General features: G+C 56.1%; 1 protein-coding gene across 4 annotated transcripts in view; it reads left to right on the top strand.

The window, feature by feature from the left end:
- Nucleotides 1-11015, top strand: part of LOC144577852 (uncharacterized) — a 63599-nt gene extending 52584 nt beyond the window's left edge. Inside the window, exons 2-5 of one of the 4 annotated variants that reach the window (XR_013522525.1) lie at nt 2733-2799; nt 5130-5199; nt 6915-7148; nt 9009-11015. Coding sequence is in view for 2 of the 4 variants with exons in the window: in XM_078338465.1 (XP_078194591.1) it covers nt 2733-2799; nt 5130-5199; nt 6112-6139 (165 nt within the window). In the remaining 2 variants the exon portion in view is untranslated. Of the gene's footprint in view, nt 1-2732; nt 2991-5129; nt 5200-6111; nt 6269-6914; nt 7149-9008 lie in introns of those variants that run through there. The other 3 variants (XR_013522526.1, XM_078338466.1, XM_078338465.1) reach the window with 3 other exon arrangements.
- The last annotated feature ends 13612 nt before the right edge of the window (nt 11016-24627 follow it).

Here is a 24627-nt window from a genome sequence, read left to right as displayed (position 1 = left end):
CACGGGTCAGAAGCTTCTGGCCCAAGGCTTTGCAGAGGCCATGGCTGAGCTGAATGTTGGTGGCTGAGCAGCCAATAATGGAACACAGATGGAGCCAAGGTGGGGAATTCCAGGCAGGAGGAACAGCCAGAGAGAGCAAAGGCAGGGAGGCTGGAGGTTTTGCTGTGCGAGGCTCTGTGCACACACAGGGAATGCTTCACAGGCTGCAGAGACAGTGACTAGCTTCTGAGATCAGAGCAGGTTGGGCTAAGTAAAGTGAAGGGTGGAGGGGCAGACCCGCGTTAGAGCCCATGGCTGTGAACCCAGGACAAGCCAAGCCACGGGGGTGGAGGAGCAGGCAGGAGATGCCCCATTACTGCTGGCAAGGAGGAGGGCATCCTGCAGGGGGTGCTGCCTGGAGCATCACTGGCCTACCCCATCAGCAGGCGAGGACACAGAAGCTCAGCCCACAGGGCCACCATGGATGGCCCTAAAGGTTGTGTCCTATACAAGGGGACCACAGAAGGCTGGCGCCCTGGACAGTTGGCAAGGGGCTAAGTGAAGGGCAGTGAGGGATGCTTGTGTGCCTGGGGTTCCCCATTTTTTCTCCACTTACACCCACTCATTCCTCACCTCTCCTGACACCCTGTCCCTTGGGGAAGCACCTATCACCCTTGCATCCACCTGAACCATACCAGCCCTAACGTGCTGAATCCCCGCTAAGTCAGCCCAGTACTCATCCATCCATCCCTCCATGCAGCTGCCGTTTAGTGGGGAAAGTATCATGTACCAGGTCTGCGCACAGGCTCGGCAGCCAGAATTCCTGGGTTCCATGCCTCACCCAGCCATGGATTTGCTGTGTGACCTCAGGCAAGCTACATAGCTTCTTCACGCACATGTCCTCATCTAGAAAATGAGGCTGACGCTCGTGCCCACGTGGCAATGTGATGAGTAATGCTAGTACTCATCTCTGAGGGTGGATGGGAGAGATCACGCAAAGTGCTTGCAAGGGGGCCGGCACCTGGGAGCACTCATACATGTTGGCTGTCACCGTCAGGGAGCACCACTGTGCGCCAGCCTCTGCTCCACGCTCCTGGGCTGCTCCCATGAGCAAGGCACCGACTCTGCCAAGGAAGGGTGCATTCTTTTTCTTTTGAAAAAAGAAAGGGATGCTTTCTGCTGCTCCCACTGTGGAAACACTGCATGCCCCTCTGCTGGCCTACTAGATTTGAGAAGCAAGGCCAGCATACCCTGAGGTGGGGTATTGCCTCCTAAGCCATTGACCAGCAATTCTGGGGGTCCCAGAAGAGAATTCTGGGCTCTGCTGATGCAGCATGGGCCCTCCTTGGTGTGGTGAGCTAGGAGAAGGAGGACAGCATGGGGCCAGTGATACTAACTGTGTGGAAATAGAACTCCTCCAAATTACAGGGCACCTAAGAATTTCTTACTGACTTTTGTTTAATAATTCAAAAAACAACATCAGATCAAACTTAACGAAGGGAAAAGCTGTCTCTGGAGCGTTCATGCTTCCTAGAGCCAACCTCTTACAGAATCATGGCAGCAAACCCGCCCCTTCCCCAGCTCACTAAGGAAGCTGGAGGACTCCACGGCTGCTTCAGAAAACAGACTGACCCCAGGGAACACTTCAGAGATCTTGGGACCAGATAGGATGTACCTGGACTCCTGGAATTCCCTCTCCAGCCTCCAGGTCACGTGGGGATGTGAGCTGAAGCAGTATGGGCTTCCCTCAGCCTTCCTGTGTCCAGGCGAGCAGCCTCCTGCTGCAGAGTTGCCCTCCCAGGCAGGTACAAAGTACAAGGCTGCGCATGCTCCTGTTCCGGTTCTGTTCCTAGCTCCTCGAGCGCTCGGTGACATTCCTCAGATCTTCTGTTTGTGCTTCCTGTAGTGTACAGGGGTACAAAAGCAAAGCAAGTCCCAGCCTCAGCCTGAGAACCTATCAATGTGTGACCCAGGGTTTCTCAACCTCGGCACTACCGACATTTGCGGCCGTGGGGGACTGCCCTGTCCACTGCAGGGTGCTCAGCAGCATCCCTGGCCTCTACCGGAGGGCCACATCCACCCGGGTTGAGAACCACTGGTATAAATGTAACTAAGGTAACTGCTCTGTGATACTCTCAGATCAGAAAAAGACAAAACTCCTGCCCCAGCACAGGACTGGCTCACTCCCATCTCTTCCTGCTGTCTTCCAGGTGTGCTTTGTAAGAAAGTGCACACCCACATCTTCATCAGGGACATTCACCAAGCACACCTCTAGGTCCAGCACCACCAGGAACGGTGGAGGAGCCAGAGGAGACCCAAGGTGCGGTCCCCAGAAGCTCACAGTCATTCCGTGGGGGACAGTGGTAACACCCGAAACAGAAGCAACTCATCCAGGGCAGCGGGGAAATTTGCATCGTTCATCTAGTGAAGACCTACACTGGAATCGAGGAGTCATGCAGCAGGCAGGGGGAGGACACAGAGGAGACAAGGGGCAAAGCAGAAAATGCTGCTGTCGGGAGACAGCAGATGACACGCTGCAGGCATCCGATGGCAGGGAGTAGCCGTCACTGCCACCTGGCGTGGCTTAGTGGAGCCATGACTGAGCTGAGCCATGACTGATCTATTGAAGGACAGGGAGGCACCGGCCTTCTGGGCAGCGGGGACAGGGAGAGCGAGGGCCTGAAGGCTGGATGCCTGGTCTACATGAAGGGAGCTTCGTACAGTAACTCAAGGGCTGCTTTTCTGCTTTGCAGACAGCCCGCGTGTGCCGCAGAAGCTCCGAGATGATTGTGATGCCCGGAGGGAGCCAGGAAACGCTGGGTAAATGCAGGGTAGCGGGGTAAAGGTGGATTTGTTGGCATCTGTGGCGTTATAAGGCTAAAGCCCACAGCCAGGCCCACTGCTCAGGAGCCCTAGCCAGCCTTAGGGCGGGATCCAGATGAGTGAGACTGTTGGCCTGCTTCCTGGGGCTGTCACAGCAGGAGGCGTGACTCAAGGCCTCCTCCGCTCAGGTGAGTCACATACCTGCAGCTCTCCCACTGTTGAAGCTGCTGCCTAGAGCCAGTGCCTGGGGCCACCCAGCCTCAATCCCTCAAAGCCCCAGGCAGGCCCCTCAATCCCCTCCCAGGTATCTTTACACCCTGGAGCCCCTCATTTGGGAGGCTGTCCCCCCGCCCCTCACCCCTGCCTAGCACTCAGCTCCCCCAGTCCTCAAACCTCCAGCAGGTCGGTAGCCCACGTGATGCCTCTGACCCAGCACTGGCAAGTGCTAACTTAGCCTGCCATTAAACGAAGCGGGAGGTTGTATCTCTCCCTTTCCATCCTCCCTGTTCCCCACCCTGTCTCGCATAGCAACCAGGGCAGGGACGCTCTTCAGGACGGTCCTGGGCCTAATTCCCAGCCCATGGTGGTAATAGAAGGAAGGTGGTGAGATGCCAGGATGCAACCCCCCCAGCTGCCAGCAGCCTGGGTCTTTGTGTTCAGTTATAGATGCTCCATCACCTCTTCCTCCCATGCCTTGAGGGGCACTGGGAGTGGCCGGCATCACTGCCTCTAGGTTCTGGGCAGCAGGACGGAGCCGGCCTGAGCACCACAGTGGGGCAGGGTGGGGAGGGCAATCCGGAGCCAGCAGGAAGGGCGCCTGCCCTTCAGGGAGATGGGGGTCATTAACGAAAACTGAACATTGAAAAAAAAAAAAACAGACAACAACAACAAAAGGTAGCCTTGCTCTTGGGCCAAGGCTCTTTCCCAATACAAAGAAACGCCCCCTCTCCTTGTGTTCCCTGCTCGTACCAGGCTCCCTGCCGAACAGTGCAGCTGATTGGATAAAACCCATGGGCCCCTCCATTGGCCTTGCCTCTAAAACTGCCAGCAGCCCCCGGTCCATCCTAAGGAGACCCCCACCCCCAGCTGTCTCCCTCCAGCCCACACTTCTTTCTCTGCAGGGTGTCAGGTATCACCCACAGCCTGGGCCTTTCCTGAACCCGGCCATCCCAGCGCTATGGGCAGCTGCCCTGTTGTGGCCAGATGGGTGGGCAGTCCCCGGGCGCAGCTAGGGGAGAGGTGCTCCTGACTGGCGCTGAGCTATCCCTGGGCAGGGCTAATTTCCATCAATAGTCCTTCCCTCTCTTGTCTCCTCCTTTCTGCTCGTCCCTTGTTCCTGCCAGGTGCTCCTCAGCTGCCAGTACTTATCTGGCTTCATCCCCCCTCTCCCTGCCCCATCCAGCCCAAGTGGGCCTGACACTCATTCCAGACCTGTTGGCTGCTGCAAGAACACACCAGGGTCAGGGGCGAGCAGGAGCCTCCCTGACAGAGGAAAGCCAGGTGGGAGTGAGGAGGGTCCCACCTTCCCTGCATGTGTGCATGGCCAGGAAGCCAGGCAGCAGCTGCAGCAGGGCCATAAAGTCAGAAGGGCAGCCCCAAGCCTGGAGGCGACCAGGCAGTGGTGAGGGGAACTAAGAATCCCTGCAGGGCCATGCAGGACGGAAAATGGGCACAGGGCTGGAAGAGGACACAGAATCACCTTTCTCATCTCTGCCTTTGCTTCTTCCTGAGCCTTGGTTGCTGCTGCCCAGCCTGGCCCCTGCACCCTAGCCATGTAGGCGTGTTCTGCTCCCTGAACATAAATGCCCCATGCTTTCCTCAGGCTCCGGCCTTTGTGCCTGCTCTCCCCTCTGCCTGGAATGCACTTCCCTCCTTCTTCACCTGGCAAATGCCTGCTCGTCCTTAGAGATGCCCTCAGGTGCCACTGCCTCCAGGAAGCCTTCTCATTTCCAGGGTTTAACCCATGGTAATACTGATAGCACAGCGTTGTAATCACTCGTTGTCCCCCACCAATTAATTAATAACTTTGAGGACAACAGTTGCCTTACGCTACTTGGCACCTGGCATACGGCAGGTATTTATACATATTGGATGGGTGGGTGGATTACTGAATTGCCAGCAATCCAGTGAGAAAAATGATGAGTGGGGAACTCGCTTCCAGCAGCCGGCAAGGCTGGGATGTCCAGAGCTGCCGGTGAGAGAAGGAGGATGACACAGGTGATGGGGGTCCCTGGCAGCTATCTCTACCACCCCCACCACTTTGGAGAAACACAGTCATAAGAGTGTCCTGATTCCTGGTGGTGACCCTCTTCTCTCCTTGCTCTTAGTATTTTTGCCTGTCGCTTATCATCTGGTTGAGCCGGTGATGGGGTCCTGGCCCATGCGTATTACCAGAGGGTGAGTGAAGGTTTCCTCCTCCTACATTCTCTGTCCAGGCCCCAATGAAGCAATGTGGGGGGACCCCCAATGAAACAATGCGGGGAGATAACAACGCGGGGGGTGCACTGTGATGAGGGAAGCCGAGGCAGGCATAGGAGTGGCCCCGTTTCCCACCCTGGCAATCCTCCACACATGCGGATCCCAGCTGCTGATCCTGGCTCCAGCAATTCCCGGATTCCACTGACACTGCTGTCTTCCACATGGAAGTTGGGGAGGGGGTTCCCGTGGGAAGTTATGTCATCCCTCTCCCCTTTCAAGAATGGTCTAGAGGATGAATCCATCTGTCAGAGACATCCAAGAAGAAAGGCCTGGGCCAGGATCCCATGGAAGACTGCGAAGTCAGGATCAGGTCTTTCCTGCCTGGACTGGACAGGAACGCAGTGACCAGTCCCATCCGCTCCCACCCTGCTGTCCTCTGAATCGAGAGTTTGAGGTCATGACCAGGGTAACATCCAGCTGGTAGAGACAGCATAACCCTGCTGGTTGTTTCAGCCAGTGCTGGAATGGTGCTCACAGGGTAACAGCTCTAAGTATTTTGAATTCCACCTCGTAATGGAAATTGAGATCAGCAGACATTTCAAAGTTCTGGTGTCTAGCCTCACCTCTGCCTGCTGCCAGCTCTGGCTGCCGCCCTTTCCCTGAGCCATCTCCCGGCCTCCCTCAGCCCTGCGCATCACACCTGCACCCTGACTCAGGGCCCAGCTGCTGCAACTTCCTCTCCATGGCCTTCTTCTGCCCTGTCTCCCACTGACAGTCATCACACCGTCCACAGACCACAGCGCTCTAGAGTTAGCTGGGAGGCTGGGAGCAGGCCTGGGTGGTGGACAGGGGTGGGATGGTCCCGCTGATGCCACCTTCACCACTCCTCAGCAGAGTGATGAACAGAAGCAGCACTTGAGCTGGACCCTGACCGAGAACTACAGGTAGGCTGGAGCCACACACATCCCCACCTCCATAGACCAGCTGTAGCAGGAGGTACACTGTGCCCTATGCCCTTGAAGGCCAAGCAGACACAGGTTCGAATCCTGACTCTCGTCTTTCCTGTCTGTGTCACCCTGGGCAAGTTACTTACCCTCTCTGAGCTTCAGTTGTCAAATCCCTAAAATGAAGTGTCTTTGGGGTGTGTGAGCATTAAATTTGGTCACATCTGTAAAGTCCCCACCACCGTGAGAAGTGTCTGCTGAAGCCTGATTCCTTTCCTTCCCTCTCCCTGACTCCCTCCTCCAAACACACCCCTGCTGCCTTCCCATTCTGGGTCCTGGTGGGCAGGAAGCTGGCAGTGCCAGGAGAACTCCATCTCCTGCCAGGATCTGGGCCAGACGGCCTCTCTCAGGGCTTCTATCTGGGACTGCCTTCCTTCTTCCCTGGGGAGCAGGGAGCTGAGGCCCCATAAGAGGGAGCGGTACCGGGAAGGGGTATTTCAGCGAAGCCACCAAGAGAACGCCCCAGTTGTGAGCCAGCAGGCAGAACACTGAGGGACAGAAAGGTGGTCTCCTTTCCAAGAAGAGACGCGACAGATCCCTCCGGCGAGGCCCACCATCCTGCCAGACATAGGGGGCGGGCAGAGGACCTCAGAGCTGTGCTGTCCAATACGGCAGCCACCACCCACATGTGGCTATTTACAGTTAAATTAAACAAAATCCAGTTCCTTGCTCACACCAATCACATTGCAGGCACTCAGGAGCCCCAGATGGTGAGTGAACACTGAGCTGGGCAGCACAGACACAGGACGCTGCCTCCATCGCAGAACGTTCTCCTAGACGGCACTGTTCCAGATCCCGATGGGTTCGTGTCAGAAAATCCAAGGCTGCTCTACCCGCCTGCTCTGGTCCCCCTCTCTCTGCCACCCCACTTCCCACCCCCACCCCCTGGGCCCAGGGCCTTCGTCTTGGCCCAGGGAACATCAGGTAAGTAGAGGACATAGACGTCATGAGCTGGGAGATTCAGGGGCATCATGGCTCAGCAGGGAAGCCCCCACCCCATCTCCCCAAAAGTCAGGCCCAGCTCCCGGTGGGCAGAGGGGTCTCTTGTCTGAAATAGTGGCCTGGGGCAGTCATGTATACACAGATGCACACCCCCACACACACTCATACCCCACAGGTTTAGCCCAGGACAGGGACGTACAGCACACACTGCTGGGCAGCCCTGTGCAAGACCAAGTGTGCACTCGCTGGGCTGTGCCCGTGAGGACCTGCGCGAGACAAGAATAGGACAGAATCCCCGCCCTCGGCCTCTCTCAGAAAGCCAGACACACAGCAGGCAACGTGCAGGCAGCGCGAGGCTGGGACACCCTCAGAATAGAGAGCAAGGGAGGTGGGGAGGGCTCCGAGGGGCGTGGGCAGGGTTTGCTTAGGCGGAGAGGGTGCGAGTGGCATGAGGAAAGGTGCAGCTGAGAGCAAAGGCCGAGTCGCCCGACAGAGACCCACGGGGCACCAGTGCACGTGAACACAGGCCCTCACACCGGCTGGGAACAGTTAGAGCCCCAGCCTACATCTACAGTGGGAGACTGAGCCCTGAGAGAGCAGTGGCTGCAGAGCCAGCGCCAGCATCGGGCCCTCCAGCAGCACCCGGTGGATGTAAATGACACGGTCACACCACCTGTGTCCACACAAGTATGATCACAGAAGTTCTCTCATTAACCGTGGGCGCTGTGCCAGGCTCTCTTGTAAATCGTCTCTCTCAGTCCTCACAACCACCCAGGGTGCAGGTACCTTTGCTGGCCCCATTTTACACGCTAGAGACCCGGCAGTCATGCAGCACCAGCACACACAGCCAGAGACACGAGGATGGGCAAGGCCGTGTGCCTCCCTGTCCTCGACTTGCCAGTCCCTGCCCGGCCGGCGGCCGTTATATTTGGCCTAGATGCCTGGCACCCACGTCCAGCCCTGTGGAGGACTAACCCCTTCCTTCTCTGGGGTTCAGGCACAAGCTTCCGCTGTCCTCTACTTAACTACAGTAAACGCGACTCTACTTCAGGGCAGGGCGGGGCCTGACTCATGTTGGTTCACTCCAGGCACATGGCAAACCTAGCACACCCTCTAGCTGAACTAATGAACCAACGCAGCTCCGCCCGCCCACCCCCACCTCCACACCACAGACAGCCTCCCAGCTGCTGTGTTCTGTGGTGGCCTGTGTAGGGACTTGGAATCTCAGTGCCTGGACTCAGAAGGGCAGGAAGTGACCCAAGTTCACTGTCTTTGAATTGCTTCATATCTTAGCTGGCACTTCCCTGCCCTGGAGTGGAGCAGACGACCCCAGTCCTCAGCACTCACACCGCCCCTCTGGCCAACACTGGCTTGCCTGCTCCATGGACTCTGGGACACCCTTTGTGCCCCTGGAGGTCTGGGGCTCTGTGGTTTCACCTGGGAGCCTCTGGCGAAGCTGGTCGCTGTCCCTGTGTCCTGCCTCCTGGATGGCCAGGGTCCCCTTGCCCCTTGTGACTTGTCACCAGCCTCTGTTCTGCCATGCAGCAGTACACAGCCCCACTCTCTGGGGACCCTCCCCCCCATCCATCTTGCCCACCTCACAGACCTACCCTATCCCCAGGACACCCAGCATCATTTCCTTAAAGAAACTGGAGGGCTGCAAAAGGTAGCAGATAGGTGTCCTGTGGGCAATGCTGGCCCCCACCAGCTCTCGGCTCATACAGAGGAAGGGAGAGATCACAGGGAGAGCAAAGAGGGGTTGGCTGAGTATTTGAATCCTGTGTCCTCGGCCCAGGAACCCCACACAGGCTTCTCACCTCCAGCCTCTGCCTCCCCCTGCAGTTCAAGTGCTGTGGAAGCAACAGCTCAGCAACCGGCAGCACAGTGCGTACCTGCTGCCTCGGGAGGCAGGAGACCCCAGTGCCCGACAGCTGCTGCAAGGTGGTGGTGGCACTCCGCAGCCAGCCAGCCCCCCCTCCAACATCTGCAAGGGTGGGGACTTGCACAAGTGCCCAAGTACAAGCTGGGGACGAGGAGAGGGCCCCAGCCTGGCTCCAGGAGCCCGAAAAGGGCCGCGTGAGGCAGATGGGTGTGGGAAAAGCAGAGCACACATGCTCCTTGGCCATGAATCCACAGTGCCAGGCCTTCAGAGGCTCTACAAAGTCCTGGGACAAGCAGCTCCTACCGCAAGAGTCCAGGGCACTACAGCATGTTCCTGGGGCCACTCACGAAACCTGTGAGCCATTCAAGGCCCGGTCCATCCCATGAGTCCTCTGGTCCATTTTCTGCCTATGCCACATACAGCACGACAGCCAGCCCTTCCTCCCCACCTGTGCCTGCTCCTGGGCCAAAGCCATGTCACCTGCCCTTCCCTTCCAGGGATGCTGCCTCACCAAGCTACCCGCTACTCATGGCAGTGGGCATCGGGGTGGCCTGCCTGCGGGTGAGTCGCAGTTGGGGGACTAAGAGGAAGGTATGTGGAAGGGTTCTGAGCCCCTCTCCAGTGGCCAAGATCTCCAGTAACTGGGCTGAAATAACTGGCCCTTGGCATGTCCGTGCACTGCCCTGCTCTCTTCTCTTCCCTTCCCTTTGCAACCAAGGCTGAACCCCACACTCAGTCTGTTCTCCCAGAGAACATGAAGGAAGGTGCCTGAGGGTCAACATGAACTCCTAAGGCACAGGGGCGTGGGAGGAGTGTGGTTGTGGGCTGGGGCACATGCACCTCGAGCGTGTGCGTGTGGGGGTGAGTGTGCCGGTCTGCCGTGGTGTGTGGGGGTCCATGGGGCTTGGCGTGCTCCTGGGTCTATATGGTTGGGGTGGTATGCACGATGTGTGTTTAGGATGTTGTGCATGTGTGAGTGTGTATCTGCACTCATTCCTTTGTGTGTTTGTGTACGTGTGTGTGCGCGTGTGTGTGTGTGCCATCAGCCCTCCATATCCATGGGTTCTATATCCTTGAATTCAACCGACCATGGATCAAAAATACTCAAAAAAAAAATGGATACACTGAACACCCTTGTCATCACCCCCTAAACAATAAGCATAACCACTATTCACATGGCGTGTGGGTTAGGTATCACAAGTAATCTAGGGATGATTTAGAGACACGGGAGGATGTGAAGAGGTTAGATGCAAATACTGCACCCTTTTATATCAGAGACTTGAGCGTCAGTGGATTTTGGAATCCAGAACAACTCTGTGTGTGTGTATGTGTGTGTGTGTATGTGTGTATGTCTATGTGTGTATGTATGTGTGTATGCACATGTGTGTATGTATATGTGTGTGTATGTATATGTAGGTGTCTGTGTGTGTGTATGTGTGTGTGTATGTGTGTATGTGTGTGTATATGTATGTGTGTATGCACATGTGTGTATGTGTATGTGTGTGTATATGTATGTGTCTCTGTGTCTGTGTCTGTGTGTGTGTGTGTGCAAGCACACACATTCCCCTTATATATGCAGCTCTCTCCCTGAGGATGGGCAAGGGCATTGGCTCCCATTTCTCGCCTTCCACCCAGTCCCCCAGCTGCCATGCAAGAAGTCAAAGTCACTCTCTCCAGCTGCTCTAGTCAAGGGTCTAGAATCTGCAGAGCGAGAGCCCTTCAGGTTTGGGCTGTTCTTCTAGAAGGAGCACAGCAGCCCTGCTGTCCTGCCCAGCCCTTCCCCGTCCAGGGCTGTGAGCACCAGCTAGGGAAGAGGAAGAGTCACGCTTAGGCCCCTGAAGACCCAAGTCCAGTCCTGGCTCTGCTCCTGTGTGACCTGCAGCTACTAACCTCCCCGTCATTCACCCCTTCGTCTGAAAAATGTGCATCATTTCTTCAACCTCCCAAGGTCTAAATAAGAATGAGGTGATGCCTGTGACCCACTTGCAGCACCCGACACGCAGGAAAGCCTGCTAAGCCTTTATCTAGCTGTCTGTAGACTTCAGAGGACTTCCGATACATACACTCATTGTGTCCACACAACAACTGAGACCCAGGCCAGACGAGGAGTAGCGATCTCCTCACTCTACAGATCCGAAAGTTGAGACCAAGGGAGGCATGTTACCCAGGGTCTCACCCCCTGAACTGGCACCCAGGTCTCCTGGCATTGGCCCTTCGCTTTCTCGAACTCCCTACCCTGGCACAGAGGTCTTGGGAAAGAGATGCAGGGGACTGTGGCTTTGGCTGGCTTGGAGAACCTTCCAGCACAGGGTCTGTTCAGATGATGGGGCCAGCTACCCACATCATCTGTGGGCCTGGAGGGGGCAGTGGCAGCCTCACGCCCTCGGAGGAGGGTCCCTAGCCTTTGAAGGGACACTCATCTTGGTTCTGCCACCTGCAAGCTGTGTGACCTAGGGCCAGTTATTTCATCTCTGAGCCTCAGTCACTGGTTTGTGAAATGGGGCTGACAAGACCTCATCTGGTGGCCGGGGTGGGAATTAGCAACACAATCATCTCTGCAAGGGCACACTGTCTCAAAAAAAAAAAAAAAAAAAGCCCCAGGTGCTCCCTGGCCAGACCAGCCTGCTCCCCTTCATCCTCACTCACGTGCAGGGCCAGGGAACCCAGGAGGCGTTAGCATTGCCCCTCTGGTGTGCCTCCCCAGGCCAGGTCTCCTGTCCTATGTGCTGAACCCCAGAGAGCCACCACTGGGTGCTGGGGTAGGGCTGCTCTGTGCCGCTGCGCCAGGCTCAGCTGAGGTTTCCAGAAACCTGTGACTCCCGGTGCAGAGGGGGCCTGCTTTGTATGGACACTGGCCAAGCCTGCGTCACTCTATTTCTTCCTGACCTCTCTGGCTCCGAGAGCCCATAGAAGCTGCAGACGAGGGCAGTGAGGCGGAGGGCAAGCAGTGGGGCTGCAGATGCCCTGAGCCTAAGGTCCTGGTGGATGGAGCTGCTGTGTAAGTCTGATGCAGAGGAAGCCAGGTCGTTGGGCAGTGGACACTTCCCCCCATCCCCGGTTCACAACCCCCACCATGCTGTCTCTGTTCCTTCATGGTCACCGTGGAATGGTTTCTGGTGGCGCTCAACCCCTTGCCCTATTTTCTCCCCGTGGTCCACTGAGCCAGCCCAGCCGCTGCCAAGCCTCGAGTTAGAGCTCCCTCTGGCTGCCAATGCTGGGCACTACACTGCCCAAGTCCCAGGTGGGTCAAAGGCTTGAGAAAGGGCTGGTGGTCATCCTTGCCAGCAGGCAGACACCAGGCACCTACCTCCCTCACATTCCCAGCCTGGTACTTCGAAGACCGGTAGCCTTGAGCTACCCTTAGGGTTTCCAGTAGTTTCAAAACCATCTAGCTCACCTTTCAGGAAACTTCCAAGATTAACGTTCCGATTTTTCAGTGAGGTTCTCACCTCTGTGATCAGTTGCCTTGAGATCAATGTCCTGCACCATTCTGGCATGTTAACTCCAGATGGCTTGTGAACCACAAGATGGTTTGTGAACACTGAAAACTGAGCAGAATTTCAGCCAGGTATTTGGCAAGACGTCGTTTGCTGCCTTGTGGACATGCGGGCCAGGGTCTTACAAGCTTAGGGGAAATCACGGCAGGCTGGAGGACCACACTGCAGAAGGGAAATCAGAGGGCTAACGTCGGCTTGGAGAAAGGTTCCAGGAGTGGCTGTGGCCTTCAGACTGAGACCTGTTGCTCCACGTTTTCCCTGGCGATGAATGAAACCCAGGAAGCATGCTGATCAACCCTGATAATTGTTGCCCCATCTGCAGAAATGGCTGAGCTGTGGAGTGATAAAGCCAGCATTGAAAAAACAGCCTGGTGGATGGGAAGAGCCTGCTGAAGCAAAGGGTGAAACATTTTAGCAGAGTGAAAGTCCTTACATATAAGCTTTGTCTTCTTTTGCATTTAAGCCCATCACAGAGGGAGGGCACCTACCTGAGTTAGACAGTAGGGTGCTGCCCACAGAGATAGGGCCTGGAACTTCATTGACAGAAATCACGGACAGAGCCAGGGTGTGGGAGGTGCCAGCTCAGGCCACCTCTAGGTGGGATCAGGCCTCCACAGAGTCACCTGCATATTGGGATCACCCGGCAAGCTTTAAAACCACCCCAGACCCAGGCACGCCCCAGCACAACGCAATAAAATGGTCTGGGGCATCGACGTGTTTGTAAAGCTCTCCAGTGATTCCACTGTGCAGCCATGTCCTGCGTGTGTCAAGGGGCACGTGGAACCTGGAAGTCAGATACGGCAGAGGTCAGGAGATGGGGCGCAGACAGCGTCCGCACCGTCTTGGAATGCCCAAGGCAGTCATTTATGGGGTGCAGGGGAGTTTTCCTGAGGTTCCAGAGGATGGAACAGGAGCAGCCGGTGGAATTTACAAGGAGGCACGTTCTAGAAGTTTTAACAGTTAAAATTGTTCCACAGCGGCCCTTACAGAGCATTAAGCCTTCTGTGGCTGCTTGTTGGGGCAGAGGCTGGGCACCAGCAAGGAGGCTGTAGGGAGGATTCCCTGCACTTGGTTGGCAGAGGCCCCTCCATACTGAGGTTCCGCATTTTGGGTGGCACGCACCTGTCCTCTCAGCTGGCTCCCCCAGCCTGCTCACCCATCTCAGTCGTGGAACACCACACTGGAGGCAGTTTCAGACCTGCACAGGACCACCAGGGTCCTGAGGTACCCCGAGATCATAGACTCTGAGCTATCTGAGCCAGCCCCACTGTGGCCCTGGCTGCATGTTAGAATCAGGTTTTGAAAATACTCACGTGTGTTTCATTGCTCAGGCCCCATTGCCACAGATCTCTTGCTCAGGTGCTCTGGGCTGAGGCCTGTGCTTGGGTATTTTTAAGCCCCCCAGGTGGATCGAATGTGCATTTGGGGTTGAAAACCCCTGGACCCATCTGATTCATACACATCTGAGGACACCCACCGCAGAGCCACCGCTGAAGGTCACACAGCTGCTGTGGCAGAGCCAGCCAGGTCACCAGGTCATGGGCTACCTTCCTTTACACGAGCTTCCCCTCTTGTGGGTGGATTCTGAAGGCACTCTACTTCGAGGTAACTTTAGAAGTTAATTTCTAGAATATTCTGGCAGGATTTTACTAAACATTTACTAAACATTTACTAAAAATGTTATAGCAGGCTGGGCTTGGGGGCTCACACCTGTAATCCCAGAATTTTGGGGGGCCGAAGTGGACAGATCACTTGAGGCCAGTTCGTGACCAGCCTGGCCAACATGGTAAAACCCTGTCTCTACTAAAAATACAAAAATTAGCCAGGCATGGGGGTAGGTGTCTGTAGTCCCAGCTACATGGGAGGCTGAGGCAGGAGAATCACTTGAACCCAGGAGGCAGAGGTTGCAGCGAGCTGAGATCACGCCACTGTACTCCAGCCTGGGTGACAGACCGAGACTCCTTCTCAAAAAAAAAAAAAAAAAGTCATAGCAGCCCAGCTCCACTGCCCTGTCACACACAGCATCCTGGGACCCTCCACCTGGGGGCCTGCGGAGGAGGCTGAGGGGCACGCACTCTGTGTCCACTTTGCAGCAGAGCCGCTATGCACCAGGTCCTGTGCCCTGTACTGGAGCCATGTCGCAGGCAGGATGCTGTCCCCTCTCCTAGAGAGCTTCCACTCAAGGGAAGCGGACAGACAAGAGCATGGCAGCCACAGTACAGTCCTAGGTGCTGTGTTAGCAGGAGCTCTGGGGTTAGGAAAGCAAACACCAGAGTCCCTAACCAGTCATGGGGGTCAGGGAAGACTTCCTGGAGGAAGTGATATAGAATTAAGCCCAGAAGGATCTTGACAGGAAGTGACATGAGAGGGGAAAGAGCCAGGGTGAGGGAATAGTGTGTGCAAAGCTCGGCTGGCAGGGGCAGCGGGGGCTTTATCCTGAGGGCCCTGGGGAGCCACTGCCTGGCCTCTCAAAAAACGGGGGTGCTGGAAGGACTAGGTGCTATGCTCTTGGTTCCCATCATTCAAGTTTTTAAAGAATCTCACTGAGGAAGCACTTGGGCTGATGTATAGCTGGAATGTATTCCTATTGGTGGGGGAGGGTTTGAGGCTCGGTGGTGGAGGGTTTGAGGCTCAGAGGGGGATGTAACTGTACCCAAGCTCACACAGCCCATTGCTACAAGCCCCACATGGAACTGAGCCCACCACCACTCTGACATGCTCGCTCTGGAAGATGGAAACATTTGAAGCACAGAAAACTCACAAGACAGTCAAGATTGGGATCCGCAGGTCATGAAAAGGGAAACCAAGCAATCACTTTGGCATGACTTCCTGGAACCTCCCTGGCCCTTCCTTCGTGTTTTCTGATGACAGCCAGGTGCTGACTCAGAAACCCCCCAAGAAGCTGAAGGCATGACGGCTTCCCTGTTAAAAATGTCCCACGTGTGGCCGAGTGCCACACCCAGGCAGCCACCAAAAGAGAGCACCGGGCACCACGCACCTGGGCCCCAGAGCCTGGCCCCATCCGGTCTGCTGGCTCCAGCACCTGCAGGGAAGTTGTCCCATCTTGTCTCTGCTCGCCCCCTGCCGGCTGCCTGGAGCCATCCACGCTGCTTTCTCTGTGTCTTCTTTCAGGAGAGATGCTGATGCTTACTCAGGGATCTGGTGGGTCAGTATCCTGTGCCTTCGGTGTGATTCAGGGTGGGGTGTGCGTGTGTGTACACACATTGATGAGAGCATCCTATACCCCTCTGCATGATTCCAGGTGGGGGTGTGCGTGTGTGTGTGTGTGCACATGTGGACACACACTGATGAGAATCTGACCCACACCCCCACCGTTACTAAACATCTCCAGGGAGTGCCCTGGGAACACATATCTCATGCAGAAGTATGTCTGATGGGAGCCTAGCTCCTCCTGCCCCCCACCCCCTGGCATAAGATGTACACTGTGGGAGATGTGGACATTGCTTACAGCACAAATCTGGACCGGCCCAACAACTCCCTTCTGGCCTCCCCCTTAGCATAAATCAGAAAGATCCAGAAAGCACACAGGAAAATCATCAACCCATAAGGTGGGGACAGGGAAGAGGGTGCACTGCATGACACTTGCGTGGATGGAAGGGCTGTGACAGCCACTCGCTTAACCTAGTGGGAGACAAAATAACTTCCTAAGCCACCTTTCAGCTGTGACCCAGAGGCCCTGAGGATGATTAACACCACTCTCAGCGCTGAAGGCAGTGGTCACACTCCCCACTGTCCTCCACGTTGGGAGGGATGGAGAGGAGAGGAGGGGAAGAAGCTACTCCTTCACTAGCCTTGCAGAGAGACAAGTGCGTACAGCCCACAGGCACCTCCACTAGCCTGCCCACTGCATCCAGATTCGCAAGGCAAGGTCAGGACAGCCGCAGCTGCTGGAAACATTGGGGAAAGTCGGGGTGTTGTTTCTATACTTAGGGAATCCACCTTCACCCCAGGTGTGATGGGACAGTCATGGGCTAGAGCAGCCCAGTACCCCTCTTCTGCAGATCCAACGGCATGTCATCATCATTATCAGGATCATGGTGACATTACCCCAATGGATGCTTGGGTGGGAGAGAGGAGAGGAAGAGGAAGAGGAAGGAGAAGGCAGGGGAGGGCCCATGAAGAGCCAGGTGGGAGAATGAAGGTCCTCTGTGTTTTAGAAATGGGAAGTGAGACAGGGCGGAGAGCAAGCTTCCCAAGCCTGTGCGTGCTTCGGGCAGGATGCTCCATCCAGCTCCTTGTGCAGCTCCTGGTTGCCGACAGAGGGACTAGCAGGCGGGACTACCAGAGCTGGGCTTGGTGCTGCATTCTGTGCTCCTTGTCATAGCTGGTGGCAGCTCTAGGGGCTCCTCCCAGAGTCTCCATTTCCCCCATGGCTCTTGCACACATCAGAGCATCCACAACGGACCTGAGTTTTGTTCTGGAGTCTGAGGGCAGCAAACCACAGGCAGTGTCCCAGAGAAGCCACATCCACCTGCCAGGCCTGCAGCATTAGCACCAGCTCCACGAGGGCCACAGATGCCCCCTCCTCTGTGTCCAGCCCCTGCAAAGCACCAAGTGCCTTAGACCACAGCTCCGCACCTAGGCAGAGACCCTCGGCCCCCTCTTCTCCATTTCTGAGCCCTCATAGCCAGAGCCTGAGCAGGATAAGGATCCTCATCAGGCATGGGGGCACTAGGGACTACAGGAGGTTGACAGATGGGCTCTTGCTCCCTCCCAGCTCCTGAACCTGGGACAAAGGACTGAAAACCCAGGTCCCCTGGGATGCCTCAGGATCCCCACCAGTGCTCAGAAGCCCTTGCCTTGCTGTCGCCTCTGGGAAATGTATGGGGTGGGGCAGGTAGGGGTGATTTCCGCTAGATGACCTAGCTAGCCCTTCGACCTGCCCACTCCCCACACTGCCTCACCTGGAAAGCCATGTCCTGCTGGCCTCACTCCTTCCTGTAGGGCCTGGAGGTGTGGAGGTCTGAGGCAGGGCACACAGGCTGGGTGAGGCTGCCAGGGCAGGGGCGTGGGGTGTGTTGGCCACACTAGCACATGCTGCACCCGGAGCAGAGCCCTGCACTCTGCCTAGCGGCCTTTCTGGGAGAAATCCCTCTGGGTACCCTGGCCCTAAGCCCCAGCCTCTAGTCATATGCCCCTCAGAGATCTCCTGGTCTGGCCCTGATTCTCAGGAATGCCAGAGGGTTTTTGTTCTTTGTTTTGGAGGCAGGCTCTTGCTCTGCCACCCAGGCTGGAGTGTCATGGCATGACCATGGCTCACTGTAGCCCTGACCTCCCAGGCTCAAGTGATCCTCCTAGCTCAGCCTGCTCACCAGCTGGGATGACAGGCAGGCACCACCACACCTGGCTGAGTTTTTAACTTTTTTGTAGAAATGGGGTCTCCCTCTGTTGCTCAAGCTGACCTCAAACTCCTGGGCCCAAGCAGTCCTACCACCTTGGCCTCCTGAAGTACTAGGGTTACAGATGTGAACCACCTCACCCAGCCGATGAATGCCTGGTTTTAAAAATACCTTCAGCTCTTAATGTTGGGTGTAAAACTCATCCCAGAATGGACTAAATCACAGGCCCTGCAGAGATGGAGCACTGAGGAGGGGTGGCTCAGAATAGAGGTGACCTGCCTGAACCTCACTTTTCCTGGGATCTCCTCTCCCCAGCCTGTGGCCACCACCTTGCTGCTTCCGGAGGGTCTCACTCTGCTTCCCTTTTCCACCTGTCCCAGACTGGATAGAGTCCCTTCGTTGGGTCCTCTCTTACATCTCTCTTGAACTAGGCAGGGAGTTTTCAGGAAGAATTTTCCCAAATGCTAAAGGAGAACAGAGAGAAAATCCTAGGAAATAGAGTACTCATGCTGGCAGTCTCGTGAAGGCTAGGTATCAACTCATGCGACAGCCAAAGGGAACCCCAATGCTATTACAGGTGGGCACCTCAAGCGCAACATGGGAACCCCACGCCCGGCCTCCAAACCTCCCGGGTCCTGCACTTCTCCCCAGAGGGGGGTCCTCTTTCTTACCCCCATGAGGCACAGCACGTTGTGATGTGAAGGCTGAGGCTGGGGGTGGTCACATCTGTCTCTCCACTTGTTTCAGCTCCCAGCCTGCTGAGCACAGCCCTTGCTGACCTGGGCTGGCCCTGGAGGAGGGGTGTGCTTGCTCCCATACACAGGAATGGCCCGCAGGCCCCTCACTGCAGTCACAAACATAGCCCTGAACTGTCAAGAAACTATACCCTCAGAGCAGGAAATACCCGTGTAGAGAGAGAAAGCCAGCATCTCAGGTCAGATTGCCTCCTCTACTCCAGGGATTCTCCACGGGCTATCAGGAGGCTGGGCTGGTTTATCTCCTCTGCCTAGAAGGCCCTGGGATGGCCAGTGTGAACACATGAAAAGGAAGACCAGCTTTCCCAGAAACGACTGCAGCACAGCTGACGTGGTTGTCCTTGCTGTCCTCCAAGCTGGGATTCATGCAGATCAAAAACTGATGGTGACGCCCAAGTGCTCTGAAGGGCTACATATCAACTGACAAGACTCACAGAGTGAGGGCTGAAAAAAAGAGAGGGTGCTAGGCCAGGGTCTTGTTCTTCCTGGTGGAGCACAGAGAGAGGCAGCAGTGGTTGGGGGGCTGTGGTTTGACCTGTCTGCCCTGGCAGGGATGGGAGACAAAGGTGGCAGCAGGCGGCTGTGCACAGCTTTGTCACTGAGGGCAGGCCCAGGAGCACCTGCCCCATCTGCCCTAGTCCCATATATTAGGTTGGGCTAGCCTGACTCGGGGTGGGATTAGCTGTGATTCCTGCCCAGGGAGGTTGTCCAGCCCAGTTTCCACTGGTCCCAGCTGCAGAAAGTGGTAGGACAGCCCAGAGCTTCTTGGAAATACATCCTCCATGTCCAGGCCAGCAGCCTGGGAGATGAGACAGGGTTGGAGGAAACAGAGGCCCAGGACAGGGCAGGTTCTGCCTGGAACACACAATGGCTGAGCACAGCCCCAGCTTGGTGTGGCCCTCCTGCTGCCCAGGGAGGAGGTGGATGCCCAGGGCGGAGATGGATGCCCAGAGCAGGTCCTCCCAGGTCCCAGCTTGGAGTTCCTTGCAGTCATGAGTTCCTCAGAGAAAGAGGACATGCCTGTGGAAAATCACCACCAGTCCTGTGTGGCCAAAAGGCTCCTGCCCACCAGGGCCCAGGCAGAGCAGAAACAGGTGCTGGGATCCCACATATCTTGGGCCAGCACATCCTCCCCCTGCACATGCCACGCTACCCTTCCCTGAGGCAGACACCAGGAGAGAAGGGTACATCCCTGTGTCCTTCAGATGACACATATTGGCAGGAGGCAAGGAGTGGACAAGGATGAAACCTGGCCTTGGGGGAGGGGATGAAGTGTGTGCGCCCATTCTCCTCTTTCTCCCTCCCCACTCTCCAACAGTCTAGCCTCAACCCCAGGAGCCCTCCAGGCAGAGCCATCTGCAGGGTGTCTGGGGATGCCTTGTGCTTATGGAGGGCCTGCTGTGCTCTTAGAATGTGTTACTCACCATCAGTACATTTGCTTGCAGTTACTCCAATAAGAAGGTGTCGTTACCCCCATTTTACAGGTGAGGAAACTGAGGCCCAGCAGGGTTAAGAGGTTTGTAGGTCAGCAATAATGGCTGCTGTCTTGCAAGCCCAGCCAGGTGGAAGGCAGGAAAGCTGGGCCAGGAGCCCCCCATCCTCGGCGTTGCACAGTTCTCCATCTCTGTAACCAGCTGCCAGGCAGACGTTCAGGAATAAAGTGTCCCTGGGGGGCACCCCTCCCAGGTGGGATGGAATCCTGCATCTGGGCCTAGTGCCAGCTGCCCTGTGGAGGTGCATAGTGCAGAAGCCTGACTTATTTCAGGGCCCTCCTGGTGCAGGGGTTCAGGCAGCAGGCAAGCCTGGCAACAGCCTGGCCCATCACCTCAGGTGCCGATGCTGACCCCAAGTGAGAGCAGGGCCTGGCCCTCAGCCCTCAGATCCTTCACACAGGGTACGGAATCTCATGCCCATGTGGAGATCACTGGGGGTTGGAGAAAACCTCAGGTCACGCCCACTGCCAAAGCCACCCTGGGCAAGGAGGGGATGGCTGGCGATGTGTTGACCACCTCCCCTTCTTCTGCCCCTTCAATGCCCCTCTCTGCCTTCTTTCTCCCTGCTATACAAAGTGCTTGCTGCTGCATCTAGGGTTCCAGGGTGGATGCTGTAATTTCTGTCTTGGGAAGCCTAGTGCATGACTAAAGGCACTGAGAGCCAGAAGGGCCCAGTGTGGCCCTGGGGGCAGGGGGCCATGGTATGTGAGTATGATGTGCCCGGGACCTTACCATGATATGTGAGTATGATGTGTCCGGGACCTCACCATGGTACGTGAGTATGATGTGCCCAGGACCTTACCATGGTATGTGAGTATGATGTGCCCGGGACCTCACCATGGTATGTGAGTGAGTATGATGTGCCCAGGACCTCACCATGGTATGTGAGTATGATGTGCCCGGGACCTCACCATGGTACGTGAGTATGATGTGCCCGGGACCTCACCATGGTACGTGAGTATGATGTGCCCGGGACCTCACCATGGTACGTGAGTATGATGTGCCCGGGACCTCACCATGGTACGTGAGTATGATGTGCCCGGGACCTCACCATGGTACGTGAGTATGATGTGCCCGGGACCTCACCATGGTACGTGAGTATGATGTGCCCGGGACCTCACCATGGTACGTGAGTATGATGTGCCCGGGACCTCACCATGGTACGTGAGTATGATGTGCCCGGGACCTCACCATGGTACGTGAGTATGATGTGCCCGGGACCTCACCATGGTACGTGAGTATGATGTGCCCGGGACCTCACCATGGTACGTGAGTATGATGTGCCCGGGACCTCACCATGGTATGTGAGTATGATGTGCCCGGGACCTCACCATGGTATGTGAGTATGATGTGCCCGGGACCTCACCATGGTATGTGAGTATGATGTGCCCGGGACCTCACCATGGTATGTGAGTATGATGTGCCCGGGACCCTCCAGCCCTGCAGCCAGCAGCTTTGGTCTCAGAATCTGCCACTCTGGGCTCCTCTTCAAGGTTTTCAGGCAGAGGCAGTGAGGTGGAACAGTTACCATCATCACCACCCACCCTAGGACCTGCCTTGAAAACATTCTCCATGTATGGGCCACCCCAGGCCTGAGGAAGGAAAGGGGGTTTGACTGGCTGCAGAGACAACCAGCCTTTGGTACACCGCTGGGTGGTGCTCACATGTGCTGAGAACGTATCGATCGAGCATCGAAACCAGTAGTTCTCAAACTCACGTGGGCCTCAGCAGCACCTGGGCGGGGTGCTTTTCTAATTGCTGCCCCCACCACCAGAGTTTCGAATCAGGAGAAGCAGAGAAAATAACCTGCATTTGCAGCCAGTCCCCAGGGGCTGCTGCTGGTCCTGGAACTACACTTTAAGAACTGCTGCTTAGACCACACCAGGGACACTGCCACAACCCTCAGGGTTCAAAAGTCCCTCGGGCTGCCTAGCTGCAACCGTCCCCCTACATCCATTGTGGGGCTGGGGGGTGAAGCATGCTGCTACGGTCGCTCATAGCCAACCAGGAAACCCTTCCCACTGTGCCTCTGTGCAGCGCCCGCCCTGCCCTGGAGGGCTCTTGGATGGTCTGCAGCCTTGGCCAGGAGAGCCGGTGGCTGGGTCCCTTCCTGGAAGGAGGCAGCTCACACCCCCCAGCCTCCTCCTGTGAGTCCTAGGAGAGGCACTACATCCTCATCACTCCCTTTGCCTATAATTTTTAAGTTTTTTGTGGAGATGGGGTCTCCCTCTGTTGCCCAGCCTGGTCTCCGATCCCTGGGCTCAAGTGATCCTCCTGCCTCCCAAAGTGCTGGGGTTACAGGCATGAGCCGCTGTGCCCTGCCTCCCTTTTCCTGTTTCAGCACACTGCCCAGCCCATGCTCCCCGCCTCCCGTGCACCCTGCCTCTTCCTTCTTAGAAACCTGGGACTCCCCTACCCCAGCTAACCCTGTGCAAGTGCGGCTAATCTGTCAGGCAGCCTGGTGTCAGTGAGGCCAGATGGGCTCCTGAAACCAGCTGGTCCATGGATGTGGGTCATCACAGTGTTCTAGAAACAGAGACAATGCCTAAACCTACTGCATCTAGATAAACTGCTCTCCTTGTAGACACACACTCATCCTAGCTGATCTCAGTGTTAGCCCAGCTTCACGTGCTAGGAGCATGATGATGAAAATAAAGGAATCATATCTAGACTACCTCTGTTGATTTTTTTCCATCCACTGCAAGAAAACCCCGGCCATGACTTCGTCAAATGTATGTGACATCCTGAAGCCACCGTGTTAGCTGTGGCTTCCCTGTGAGTAAACCCGCTGGCCACATTGTGAAGGGTCCCACTTACCCTTCTGTCAGCTCTGGTCATGATTTGTTTGAGTTGACCTCTCCTGCTCACAAGTATCATTAGCTCCTGGCTGTCAGTGAGAGCCAGGCTCAAACACGTGTACTTGAATTGTGTTCCTCATAAAGCTTTCTGCCTCTGGTCAGTCAATATCTTCACACCATTTACCAGGACACACGACCAGCCTGTTAAGGAATCTGAGATAAGTCCTTCCCCACTTCGCACATGGGCCTCTGCCTGGCTACAGCAAAGGCCGAGTGTGGGGAGGGGTCACAGGAAATGGGGCTCCCTCTGGCTGAGACACACAGTCCTACTGCCACCTAGAACCCCGGACCACCACACTCCCCAGTGACAGGGTTTCTCCACTTTGGACCAGCTGGTTTGCCCTCATCCCCAAATCCAGAGTTGGACACCTTTTCACCTCAGTGCAAAAAGAGGAATCTTTGCTGAGGACATCAGGCTGCCCAGCACAGAGCTAAAGAGAAGTATGCTTTCTCTTCTATGACATAGAACACTCATTCTCTCTCATTCACTCTTCATCTAGAAAACTTGCTTGAAGTGGTGTGGGGAGCCTAAAGGGTGCCCAGGTAAGCTGGGCTCAGGGGATCCCCAGAGGGGTGGGGGTGGCTGGGGGGCAGCTGAGAATGGAACCACACACCTGGTGTGGTGTGAACCCGACAGGGCCGGGCACATGCTGTGTGAGCAGGTCAGTCTACCTGAGGAGGTTCGGTGGGGACCCGCTTTGCAGGAAGCTCCAGCCCTGCCCTGCTGTCCCGTGTCTGCGGGATCTCCTTGGCCAGTGTTCGGTTGTTCACTGAATGGTCATAGCAGCAGCGTCTGTTTGGATGTTGAACAGGTAAATGAAGCCAGCCCAGGGCATGCTGACAGTCATCTGTCCCATTGGATCTGGATGTCAGTTCACCTCTACCATCACTGAGTGCGTGTGTGTGTGTGTCCTGAGGAGGAACAAGTACCACTTCCAGGACCTTCCCTGCTGCAAACAGTGACAGTGGTTTGTGACTGCTGTCTCTACAGCCCTGGCAGTCAAGGCCTTGTCATCCAGGCAAGCAGTGAGAAGCTGCTGCTGAAGCTGTGCCTTGGTGGCTGCCAGCTGGCCTGTCAGCTGCCACTACTTCCCAGCAGGTACTGATGCCTCATGTCAGCCCCGAGGGCTGGGCTGTCACTGCTGCCTCAGGGTGCCTCGAGCTGGGGACTCTGGTTCTCGCTCTCTCTCCACAACTGAAAAAGAGTGAGGCTGCTGGGGGAGGGGAGTGGCGGGGGCGCACACAGGGGCTAACAGTCATTTTCTTCTTAAAGCAATACATGAGGCCAGGTGTGGTGGCTCATGCCTGTAATCCCAGCACTTTGGGAGGACAAGGCAGGCAGATCACTTGCGGTCAGGAGTTTGAGACCAGCCTGACCAACGTGCTGAAACCCCATCTCTAATAAAAATAAAGAAAAATTAGTCTAGCATGATGGCGGATGCCGGTAATACCAGCTAGTCAGGAGACTGCAGGAGTCTGAGGCACGAGAATCGCTTGAACCCAGGAGGTGGAGGTTGCAGTGAGCCGAGATCATGCCACTGCCCTCCAGCCTGGGTGACAAAGTGAGGCTGTCCCCAAAAAAAAAGCCAATACACAAGAAGCCCCTACTTCTCCTT

The sequence above is a fragment of the Callithrix jacchus genome, chromosome 9 (assembly GCF_049354715.1).
Source record: "Callithrix jacchus isolate 240 chromosome 9, calJac240_pri, whole genome shotgun sequence".
In the NCBI taxonomy this organism is placed as follows: Eukaryota; Metazoa; Chordata; class Mammalia; order Primates; family Cebidae; genus Callithrix; species Callithrix jacchus.
Note: the sequence above shows the minus strand (reverse complement) of the source record. Positions and strands in the feature narration are given on the sequence as shown.